General features: G+C 38.0%; 1 protein-coding gene across 1 annotated transcript in view; it reads right to left on the reverse strand.

Annotated features, from left to right (window-relative positions):
* The window catches only part of WDR49 (WD repeat domain 49), a 182,063-nt gene extending 172,958 nt beyond the window's left edge, over positions 1 to 9,105 (reverse strand). Inside the window, exons 1-2 of the mRNA XM_034957691.3 lie at positions 8,975 to 9,105; positions 8,402 to 8,639 (exon numbers count right to left, since the gene is read on the reverse strand). Coding sequence (XP_034813582.1) covers positions 8,402 to 8,566 — 165 coding nt within the window. The 5' untranslated portion in view covers positions 8,567 to 8,639; positions 8,975 to 9,105. The remainder of the gene's footprint in view (positions 1 to 8,401; positions 8,640 to 8,974) is intronic.
* Positions 9,106 to 12,221: the final 3,116 nt, after the last annotated feature.

The raw sequence follows: 12,221 nt of genomic DNA on the forward strand, positions 1-12,221 counted from the left end.
ATCAAATCAAATTCTTAACAAGTTTCGGTGCCTTTTCACATGATTAGCAGCTATTTATGTAGCATTCTTTCTTGAATACATAAAATATGATAATATATGTAAATATATTCTACATTAAAAAAGCTACATGAGATATGTATATGTGTATATATGGATAAAAATGCATTTAAAATACACCAGGAAATATTAAGAGTAGTTACCCAGGGGAGTATAATGACTGAGAATGGACCATGCTAAGGGGGAAATTTCATGTTTAGCTTGGATTTTTTACCATGAGAATAATGTGTTACTTATATTTATTTAATTTTATTTATTTATTTAATTTTATTTATTTATTTTTTATTTTTAGTTTTGAGATTGAGTTTCGCTCAGTCACCCAGGCTGGAGTGCAGTGGTGCAATCTCGGCTCACTGCAACCTTCGCCTCCTGGGTTCAAGCAATTCTCCCCCCTCAGCCTCCCAAGTAGCTGGGATTACAGACACCTGCCATAATGCCTGGCTAGTTTTCGTATTTTTGTAGAGATGGGATTTTACCATGTTGGCCAAGCTGGTCTTGAACTCCTGACCTCAAGTAGTTGTGCCCACCTTGGCCTCCCAAAATTCTGGGATTACAGGCGTGAGTCACCATGCCCAGTCTTATTTATTTTAATAATACAAGGATTGCTAAATAGGAATCATAAAAATAAATGAAATTTTATATGGCTGGCTATACCCTCCTTTTTTGTTTGTTTGCTTCTTCTCCTTCTACTTCTGGAAAATAACTCAGCTGCTTTATTTCTTGTACCAATTCCAGTTGTTTCTCCACCGCCTTGAAGAATTTTGTAAGGTCCAGTCTTAAACAGTCTGTTCTCTCCTACAGATATCTCACCTCATGGCCTCTCTCCTCCAGAATCTATGTTGCAATTCTCTCACACTCAATTTTGTCTCTCATAGCCTGCCTGGGACTTCTATTTGACTTTAAACAAATAATGGCATTGCGTTAATCAGAGCATCTATGATGAAAGCAACCAAAGGAACATATAGGAAGCTATGAGAAGAGAAAACAGGGTCATTGTAGGGCGCTAATCCCGCCTGCATGGTAAGAAAAGGCTTCCCTAAGGCAGTGGTATTTATACACATGTGAGTAGGAGTTAGCCAGGAAATTGTTGGGGATGGGAGAGAAATATTCCAAACTGAGGCACCAGCATCTGGTAGGCCCTAAAACAGGAGTAAGTAAAATATGATCAGCATGACTGAAACTCTTTGGATAATGGCCCAGGTCAGATAATTTTGTGATGGACTCATTGGAACCATAAATCCAGACTAAACACCTGTGTGTGTGTTGGGAGTTGAGAGGAGGGGAGTTGCACCAGAAGGAAGAAGGAAGGATTCCCCTGAAAGGAATAGATCTTCCCATTCTATACAGTCCTAGGAAGGGAACATGGAAAAATAGGTCTTAGACTAGAGTGAAGAGAAATATTTTCTGCTATCTCTGGGGCCAAGGATCAGTTTGGCCTCTGGGTTCTAAGACATGGGCAGTCTGATGTGTTTATAGTGGGATTGAGGAGCTGAGAGCAGCTCCTTGCCACAAATATATGTCCAGAAGTGAGGTAGCAGAACAAGTTAGTAGGAAGTCATGAGAAAGGGTTCGAAGCAGCATTGTCCAGTGGAACTTTCTGCAATGCTGAAAATGTTCTATATTCTTTGCAGTCCAGTATAGTAGCTACTGCGTACTTGAAATGGCTGGTGCTTGTGAGGAACTGAACTTTATTTTATGAAATTCTTACTTTATTTAAATAACCAAATGTAGCACATATTGAAGAGTACGCGTCTGTAGCAAAACTAGTGTGATAATTTGGCCTTGGGTCTATTGAGAAGATTAGAGAAAGGTGTATGCATGCACACATGGGAAGTGAAGCAGTAGAGGAACATAATGTCTCTGGTAATGCCTCCCCAGAGATGTCGGTGCCTAGAGAATCAGGATTTCATAATAGTCACATCCATAGAACGTTGGTGAGACATGATGAAGGGAGAAAAGACCCCAAGGGGCTTTTTCTTGCACAAGTATGAGGCAGAGCCTTGGGAAACGGTCAGAAATCACTAAGGGACAGTTTAGAGGATTCCTATTTCTAGCAATAGAGTGAGGGTGTCTTGTGTCATCATTAATATGTTATACTTGGCAAAATGTGACAAATTGAAACCAAAATGCCACAAATAATGGTTCTTTCATTCTTTTATTCACTTTTCTTGTTTAACTCTCAGGAAAATTTCAAAAGTAGCAGTGCCCTTAGTTCACAAGTCTGGCTAAGCTGATGCACCACACATGAACAGCAGTAGACATCTTTGCTTTCTCTCTCCCTCCCTCCTCTGTAACAAGCTTTTCTTGGTTGTCTTCACTTCTCCAGTTTTGGCCAACGCTCAAGGTTAAACCACTTGTTTACTAAAAGCACTCTTCATCACACACTGATCCAGATTAATTTTTGTAAGTGCCTGTTGTAAAAGTACACAGAGAGTTTGAAAAGGCAGGAAGCTGTTAGAACTTGTCACAAAAATCAGCACAAAGGCAGCAGGATTTGGAAGGCAAATTTTTCATTTGTAGTGAGATACAACTTCACTTCCTTGAGTTTTGGTGATGACGCCATTTGCTAGCATTATTCATGAATTTTAACAAATCAGATAAAACCACCACAGAATTCCTCTGCCATTTCTAATTGTGCCAACTGCAGTAGTATTGGATTTGTCTTCATGCTGTCACCTTAATGTTTTCTGCTGCCATTAAAAACAGGTATTTTGATTGCACTAAGAGCAATGCATGAGAAATGGTATGACCTGCTGTCTTTGTTCAGCAGATGATGAATTGACTGAGGCTGCAGAATGCACTTTTTACTATATACAGGTTAGACTAAGCTTCACCTGTTTACCTTCTCACAAGTCTCCACTGAGATGCCTTTAGAAAGAAAAAAATATTTTTTAAAAAAGCAATTGGTTATTATCTTCTTTTCATTCTTCCACCCTTTCTCTACATTGATTTCATTGTAGCAGTTGTTGATTATTTGCTGATTACGCGTTAGTTCCAAGTTAGCAGAGCACAGGGCCTGTGCACTATTAACTTAACATGCATTTTGTTTAGGAAATCTTTATCCTGTTGGATTCATGTTCCTTAGAGCAACATGCCAAAGGAAGGTTATCTTGTGGCCAGTGGAAATCATGCCATATATGGACTCCAAAGTTGACAATCTGCCTCTGAGTTCTGGCTCTGCCCATGGGAGAATTCAATTGAATATTTTTAGTCCTTCATCTCCTTATTTGTAAATGGGAAGTAAAAATTTATGCCGTGCCTATGTTTCAGGCTGGTAAAGGATCAAATAACATGATGCCAACATAAGTGCTTTATAAAATCTTACTATACTTGAAAGGTATTAAATTTTTATTCATCATTTTTACCTACACTGATTTCCAGAAAGAATTTTAGTTCAGTTACAACAGAAGATACATAGGCAATAGGACCGACTATTAAAACAAAGATAAAAGAACAAGAATTATATAATAAAAATAGCAGATAATTGTTCCAGAAAACCTAAGTTAAGCATAGTTGTAAGAGTTGAACACTAAATTTAGCTTTGAACTTCCTGGCAGCTAAGACAGAACACAAAATACAATTAGACACAAAGGTCTCCATAATTTACAAACTGAAGCATGCTGGTTCATTAGGAGAGAAGGAAATTTTCCTCCCACAAAATTCTAAGAGGACCATGGGTGAGATCATTATCTGGGCACACAGCTGTCCCTACTTGCCATACGACTTGAAGTAACTTGAAGTTACCTGTAGCCATATGACTGAGTGCTGGCCAATGGGATGTGAGCTGGACCACAAAAAACATTCCCCAGTGCTCTCCACTGCTACCAGCTGATGTATGGCTTGTGTAGAAGGTGGAAGGTGGGGACAGCCTGAGACGTGAATCCCTGCTTGCAACTGCTTACCCATTAGAAATACCTGCTTTTTACTTTATGTGAACAGGAAATAATACCTCTGTCATGTTGCAGATATTATATATTTTACACAGTTTGCATACACTATAAAAATATTTTCTAATTCTCAGCATTGTTGGATAGCATAATATCCAACTTTATACCTTAACAGTTTTATCTAAGAAAAAATTTTAAATGAACTTTATGGACCATCTCATTTTATCAGAGATAAGAACATCTAAAGGTTCTGGGGAAAGGGAGTGAAACAAAAATGAGTAATTTTATTTATGTGTTTGGGATGGTGGTGCCTGGGTAGAAAGGCAAGAAGGAAGATATAAGAATAGTTTTGGAGTATGAGACACGTCTAGGAAGACCTGTTCATTTGGGTACCTTAGTAGTGAAGGTACAATGGGCAATGAGAAGGCCTAGAGAAGGATGGGTCCTCCATAAATTTGGAGGAAGCTTGACAGTTTAGAAAGAAGGACAAGTTAAAAAAATGTAAGAAAAGGCCCAATCTGACTTTCTATATTCCTGTAGAGCCTAGCTTGCCTGGCAGGACATCAACATCCTCAGCTTTGTCTTGAAGAAAACAAGCACAGTTCATAGACCCTGCTGTAGAATGCTTTCTAAAATCCCCAAGATACTGTTGAGGTGTTTTGGGAATTGTATAAAGATAATCAAGGATGAGAATATCAAAATTCTTTAAATGTAATTGTATTACCCGTTAAGCACAATTCTAGAACTTGCAGAATTGACTACTGAACTTCTCCGGTCTTTTGAGATTCAGTTTGAATCAGTGCATTGTGTTTAGATCTCATTCACCTCCAAGACAGATTTGTTTTAAGAATTCTCACCACACAGTCTCTGGGGCAGTCTTGCTAGGATTTTTACTGTGCCTTTCTTACACTAAAACTATTTGGCCCTTCCTACTTTAAGGATAAATACCTCACATTTTACATGTGGCTTAGGAGGTTTCACTTCTAGGTATAGTTAAAGCTAAAGATTTAGTAGGGCTTGGGCAAATGATAGCATGGAGCTGACAGGGTAAAGCCAGCCCCCAGCTCTCAGCTTACAATCAGGCCAGAACAGGTGTGCCAGGAGAAGATATAGACACAGTTGCTGATAAAGGCAGTTCAGGACCTAACCTGGAGAGCCCAGGAGCACAGGGCAAACTATGGTCTCAGACCAAACAGGCAGCAATTAATCTAGGATCAAGGTCTAATGTTAAACCATCATTGACATACAGAGATCAACAATGGAGAATGTAAAAAAAGAAACACTCAGACACCTACATAGCCAGACTCTCAGGAGAAGCTCAATAAATATCAAGCTCCATGGCTTTCCCAAAATTCCATTTTCCTTAGACCAAAATTTTTACTTCTCACCACTCCTATAAAATCAGCAAACCACAGCTACTCTTCCTCAAACAATAGTTGGCTTTTGGAGTTTCAAAGAAAATGTAAAATATGGTTGACATCAAAATAATATGAGCATCCAGAGACCATGTCATTTCTCTAAGTATTTTAAGTGCTACAGGGAAGTTTGAGTAACAATCATTTTACGATTCTATGAATAATGCAAGTTTCTCTCCCTTCAGGCTGATATATGGCTCTTTTGACACCATCACTTAAAGGAAAATGAAATCCACAAGTTACTTTTCTGTGCTTCTACCCAGGTAACTTATTTGTTCCAAAGAAAAGAATCAAGACATCAATTAGAATTTTTGCCTGCTAAGAAAATATGAAATGAGAGATAGAACAATTATGCTTTTGACTCTTCTATGTGAATTTATGTCTTTGCAGCTCTTACCACTTCCTTCCACAACTAATCGGAATGAAGACACATAGCAGCAAGTGTCACTTGAAGTTTAATTTCCTTTAAGAAAAGTATGAATTAGAATCAAGGCACTGTCAGAGGTCACATGGTTTAACTTCTACTTACTAAATGAGATAATTAGCTCAATTATCTAATGTTAATTGAGCACTTACTCTCTGTGGCATGCACTTTTTAAAGTGCTTTCCAGATAGTACCTCCTTTAATCTTCATGAAAGCTCTGTTATCCTCATGTTAGAAATAAAGGAAACTGAGGCCCAGAGAGATTAAGTATTTGCATAAAGTCACATTGTAAGTGTCAAAGCTGGGATTTAAGCTTGGGAAATCTGACTCCTAGATCTGAAACACTGCATGATTCTGATCCATTTATACCACTGCACAATGAACATTAGCACTAATTGCTTTATTCCTAAATGTTACTACTACGATTAGTATGGTATGTGATATTTTATTCGGAAATACACGTAAAACATTTACTGCATAATTCAAAGACCCAACTTCCTGTTTTTTCACTTAAGAATTGCCACTGCTATTTAAGGAGATGGACTTCACCTAATATCTGACAACTCTTCAGCCCCAAACAAGCAATCTGTGTAAGAAAAAAAAAATGAAAATATAAAGGAATCTGGTGCCAGAATCTTGACATTTCTAAGAGCATGTCCTTAGTAACTGGACCACAAATCACTGCCTTTTGAGTTCGAAGTTGCAGGAATGCTATTGAGGGCATTTTATCCTTTTACAGCAATCTATACCTGTGGCCTCTGGGCCTAAAACTCATGACAGATGGACTGGATACCATTAAAGTCATCTAGTGCATCATTCTTCTTTAGGTGTCTGTGCTGTGTTTGGAAATCATGTTGGCTCAAAGGTCTAACTTTTAGTACTGGCTGCACATGTGCCATGGGATTATTCCATTCTCTGGCTGTTGAGTCTGCTAAAATGGATGAACTTCATTTTTTTTTTTTTTGAAGGTACACCTGCAAAGCTCAATTTCTTTTTTAGAAAAACTGTCTATGTTCATACAAGCTCCGAATTACCTTCTCTACTCCTCTTTGGTCCATTAGTTCCTGCTTTTCCAACCGGTAATGTCAAAATAAGTGGTCTGGCCTTTGAAATGTTTAACATAAAATAGAAATAAATTAAAACTTGAGGTTGAATTTTCCAGTTTCACTTGGGTTCATTCAAGACTAATCTGCAGTTTGGAAAGAACACCCACCTCTAACCTTCTGAAGCAGTTTCACCAACACATCAACTTTATAATGTAGACTCTCCTAATAGGCCCTAGCATTCAAATTCTTTGTGTTCTTAGCACCGGAACAAAACTGCCACATTTCTGTTCACTATAGAGTCAAAGCTGTCATAATCTGCTGTTATGTTTTACTGAATGTCCTCAAGCTGTCAAAATGTTTGCTATGTCTATCAAAATATGCCAAATTTACTTGGGGCACTGGGCATGAGCAGCAGCAGTGAAATCTTTCAGACAAATGAGGTTGGGTGAATAGCAAATATATGAAGGTTGAAATGAGAAAAGTGTAGGACAGAGCATGTCTTGCTACTAAATATGATAAGTTCTATTATAAATAAATGATTGATACTATTGGGACATTAATTTATCAATACAGGTGGAACCCAACTTGTTATATTCTTTTATGGATATCCAAAGATAAAAATGTGTGCCTATTACAGGCTAATGTATTGTGAGCTTTTATTATATTTTATTAATTTCCAGGTGGTATTCCAAAATATTTTCTATTTCAAATTAGTATGGATACTCCAAGCACCCACGGACAATCTTAAGAAGGCCCTAGATCATACTTTAGTAAACATAATATAGTAGAAATGTTGGAGGCTCATGACTACCTAAATTCTACGTCATGGAAGAGCACTTCTTTCTACCCATATTTGAAACTAAAAACCACTTTGATGTATGCTGTTCATTATGCATAGCTGCAGAATTCAAAATTCATTGACTAAGAGAGAAGAAAATTATTCATTTACAGTTAAATTCCTATGGTTTATTTTTTATGCAGAGTTAAAATGAAAAATTCTAATTTTGTTTTTATTGGCATTGTTCCAGGATTTACAAAATGAGTGGGAGACTCGTCCCTCATAAGGGATCTTGGGACAACAAAGTGCCAGAATCAGCTTAGAAAAGGAGCTGTGCCACTTAGGGTGAGTGAGACAGGAGGAAATTTTTTGCAAACTGGGTATGCATATTTGCATTTGCTGAGTTCTATGTCTGTGTTAAATGCAAGAACAATTATTCCTGGAGGTCACCTTAGAGATCTGGCTTTCTTCACTCACAGCCGTAATTTTTTGTTTCCCCAAAATATGTTGATCTCTAAGAAAAAAAATTTTTCCAACAATAAATAGTTCTTTCTTGATAGTAATGAAATTCAGTGAAGCAATTTCAAACTAAAGAATATTATTTGGCCCAAAGAACTGAGGGGCAAAGCTACCAAGCACATTGTGTTAAATCCAGGCCTAACCAATTACTTTTAATTCTCTGCTATAACCATTAAGTGTATTTTTTTAATGCTTAAAGAAAAATATCTCTGTGTTTCATTCTAGGCTCCTTCATGAACAACTCAAACTATCTGGTCAATAAGCTTCACACTTACCTCAAAGGCCTTCTGTATTTTTACAAAGTCACCCACGCTGAGTTGGTTTTCAAGCAGGCCTGTGCCATAGTCTTCAAATGCAGTTACACCTTCTGTTCTCTCAGGACTCTTTGGCCCAAGCTGTGACCCTATGTTTAACTCAAGTGCAGCTTTCTGGCAACTCATAATGGCTTCAACTTTTCTCAGTTGCCTTCAACTATTTCTATAAGGATGGATCTTCTTTTTCCTTCAACAGGTGCTTTTGAAAAGAAACTCAACTTAGCAACAGAATTCCAAAATGAAAGTACAAACCTTTCAAGGCATACGATCAGGAGGCAAAATGTTCAAGCTGAGGTAGGAAATGAAAGCCCTCAACCCTCTCACTTATTTGATTCTAGAGTTTATTTTCAAAATTTACAGTTGAATGGTTTTAAAATGGTATTTTTACCCCTTCCTTATACTCTGTTTAACCTGGCTTGATTAAAAATGTGTAAAGCTTTCCCCACATTTATAGTAACTGACACAGAAAACAACTTCCAATCCTCATTTTAAATGCATTAGAAAAGCACCTTCCCAAAAATCTCTTTGACTAACCTTGCTTCCATTAACATGTTGTAGTTTTCAATTCCACTTTCTTGTCTGGAAGAGTTAGATGACAAAGCTGCAGAGTTTCCCTACCAATGAAGTACTTGACTCTGAATGCCACCTTCCCAGCAATGTGGAGTTGTTTGTTTCATCTGTTCTGATCCTTTTGTATGTTTCCTGGCAACCAACACAAAGCCAACTAAAACTTTCCCTTTCACTTCCCCCTCTCCAGCTGAAAGTTTAAATATATAATGTAAATGTTGAAATGGTTTTTTTTGAAATAAAAGGACAGTTCATTCCACTCATTTTTTATTAAATGACATCTTGTATTATTTAAAGACAACTTTTACCATTATATAGGATATATATTATGAAACTATATGATTAGTCAAAGAGAAAAGCATGAAATTCTGGAATTTTATGTTTTATACACAGAAAATGTTTTATTTTTATATAAAAGGAATCTGTTTCTTATATTCTTTTTGTCTTAGTTTCTATGTATATAAAATAGAGATGGTTCAAAAAAGCTTCCAACTTGTTGAAAATGTGATTTAAAAAACACAGCATAACATAATATGATAAATCTAATGATAAAATTGCTTGCAGTGTCATTACTGGTTCAGCTAATAATAATGAAAAGGAGGAGAAAAAGAAGAAAAATTAACATTTTTTGAGTATTAACCATGTGCCAGGCACTAAAACTTTATGTTCATTGTCTTGTTTAAGCTTCACAACAATCCTACAAGGCAGATGTGATCATTATCCCCATTTTATTGATAAAGAAGCAAAAAGCCGGGTAAGGTGGCTCACGCCTGTAATCTCTGCACTTTGGGAGGCTGAGGCAGGTGGATGGCTTCAGCTCAGGAGTTCGAGAGCAGCCTGGGCAACTGACTAGACATTGTATCTATTAAAAATACAAAAATAATCAGCCGAGCATGGTGGTGCACACCTGTGATCCCAGCTACTCAGGAGGCTGAGTTAGAAGGATCCCTTGAACCTGGGGGGCAGAGGTTGCAGTGAGCCAAGATTGTGCCACTGCACTCCAGCCTGGGCAACAGAATGAGACCGTGTCTCAAAAAAGAAAAAAAAAAAAAAAAGCAAAGAAAATGCCAAAGGTTACACAAATAGTAACATACGGAAGAGAACAGAATGGCTCCCAAACTTCAGATACTGCATGTATTAGTCTGTTTTAACACTGCTAATGAAGACATACCGGAGACTGGGTAATTTATAAAGGAAAGAGGTTTAATTGACTCATAATTTCACATGGCTGGGGAGGCCTCAAAATCATGACAGAAAGCTAATGAGGGCAAAGTCATGTCTTACATGGCAGTAGGCAAGACAGCATGTGCAGGGTAACTTCCATTTATAAAACCATCAGATCTCATGAGACTTATTCACTACCAGGAGAACAGTATGGGGAAACCGCCCCCTTGAGTCAATTATCTCCACCTGGCCACACCCTTGTCATGTGAGGATTATTACAATTCAAGGTGAGATTTGGGTGGGGACACTGCCCAACTGTATCACTGCACTTTAGATGGATGTGCCCGTTGCACTTTATTTTCACTTCCGTAAACTAAAAAGTTGGCATTACATCTTCTCTAGGGTCTCTTCCGGCTCTAACATTCTCTGAGCTGGTGTTCACTAGAGGCATGGTACAGAACAGAGAGAAGCGCATCCTGTAGGAGTTCCTGTACCCATTATAGAAAAAAATGAAGTTTCATTCATGCTTTCATTTTTTCATCCATCTCTCATTATTCTTTCAAAAAAACATTTATTAAGAGCCTAATAGGCAGGGCACGGTGGCTCATGCCTGTAATTCCATATTTTGGGAGGCCAAGACGGGCAGATCACTTGAGGTCAGGAGTTCAAGACCAGCCTGGCCAACATGGAGGAACCCCGTCTCTACTAAAAATATAAAAATTAGCTGGGCATGGTGGCAGGCACCTGTAATCCCAGCTACTTGGGAGGCTGAGGCAGGAGAATCGCTTGAACCTGGGAGGCGGAGGTTGCAGTGAGCCAAGATCGTGCCACTGCCCTCCAGCCTGAGTGACAGAGATAGACACTGTCTCTCTCTCTCTCCTCTCTCTCTCTCTCTCTATATATATATATATATATATATGCCTAATATATGTCAAGTCCTGAATTGTGACCTGGTGCCTGCCATAAGGGCTTTACTGTCTAGTCAGGGCAATTATCCATCTAGCTCATCTTTAATGCCAATTCCAACCTCTTGTGTTCAGTGTTCCAACACAGTGCTGTGTTCAGAGCATTCTGAAGCCATAGCTAGGCTCAAAGGGAAAGAGTGGCATTATAGATGTGTATATATGTATTGATATGTATCACACACACAGAATGGGGGTGTATTTACCAGATTTGCTTTTCTTAGATAAGCCCTTCTTGTAAGTTAGGAAAACATTTTTAAGCCCTAATACTACAAGTTCCCCTAAGTTATCTTACATGGGAACACGATTTGTCTTCTTACCACCCTAGTTAGTAAGTTAATAATACTTTAAATCAGCTGGATCAGCCCCATAAATGTTTGTAAAATGTTTTATAGTGATATTCTAGAGAGTTGGGCTTAGTTCAGTAGCAGACACTAATGAGGGAAGGGAGAGGAAATAGGAAAAACATTCTGTAAAGATGAACCACGAGAGGTAGGTATCCCACTGGCTGACAATGCAAAATTCTCTAATTATTCTAAGACAGACAAGCTGCCTGGCCTACTTAGCTTCCATAAAGTTGCAGCCCTAAATGTTTTCATTAGTCAAAACAGGAAAGTATAATGAGCAGCTAACAAATTACAGTAGAAGTTAATCAATTGACACAGTTTTCTTGCTATAAAATTATGACATTAGAAATAATTCTTGATCATAAAGGCTTAAATGGCTCTAAACTTCTCTGTAACTGTGTGGTTAATTTTCAGGTTAAATTCCTGCGGCACTGTAAAATCCATAACTAGTCTCTTGACTGGTGAAATTTTCCCTCTTGCTTGCCATGAATCAATTATGATATTGTGAAAATCAAGATGGTGACAGTTTAATCACCTTTAGAAGGCCAAAAAGCAGATTGACATTTGCCCCCTTCTCCTGTAGGGATCAGACAACACCTGCCAGCATAGTGGATCCCTAAGCACCAAGAGGGCAGAGTAAGCTGATACATCCATTGGCCTTTGACACTTTGGGACTGAATAATTCTCTCCACCGAATAGACACACCCATCTGTGTCTTTATCACAATTCACAGTCCACACC

The sequence above is a fragment of the Pan paniscus genome, chromosome 2, assembly GCF_029289425.2.
Source record: "Pan paniscus chromosome 2, NHGRI_mPanPan1-v2.0_pri, whole genome shotgun sequence".
NCBI classification, from domain to species: domain Eukaryota; kingdom Metazoa; phylum Chordata; class Mammalia; order Primates; family Hominidae; genus Pan; species Pan paniscus.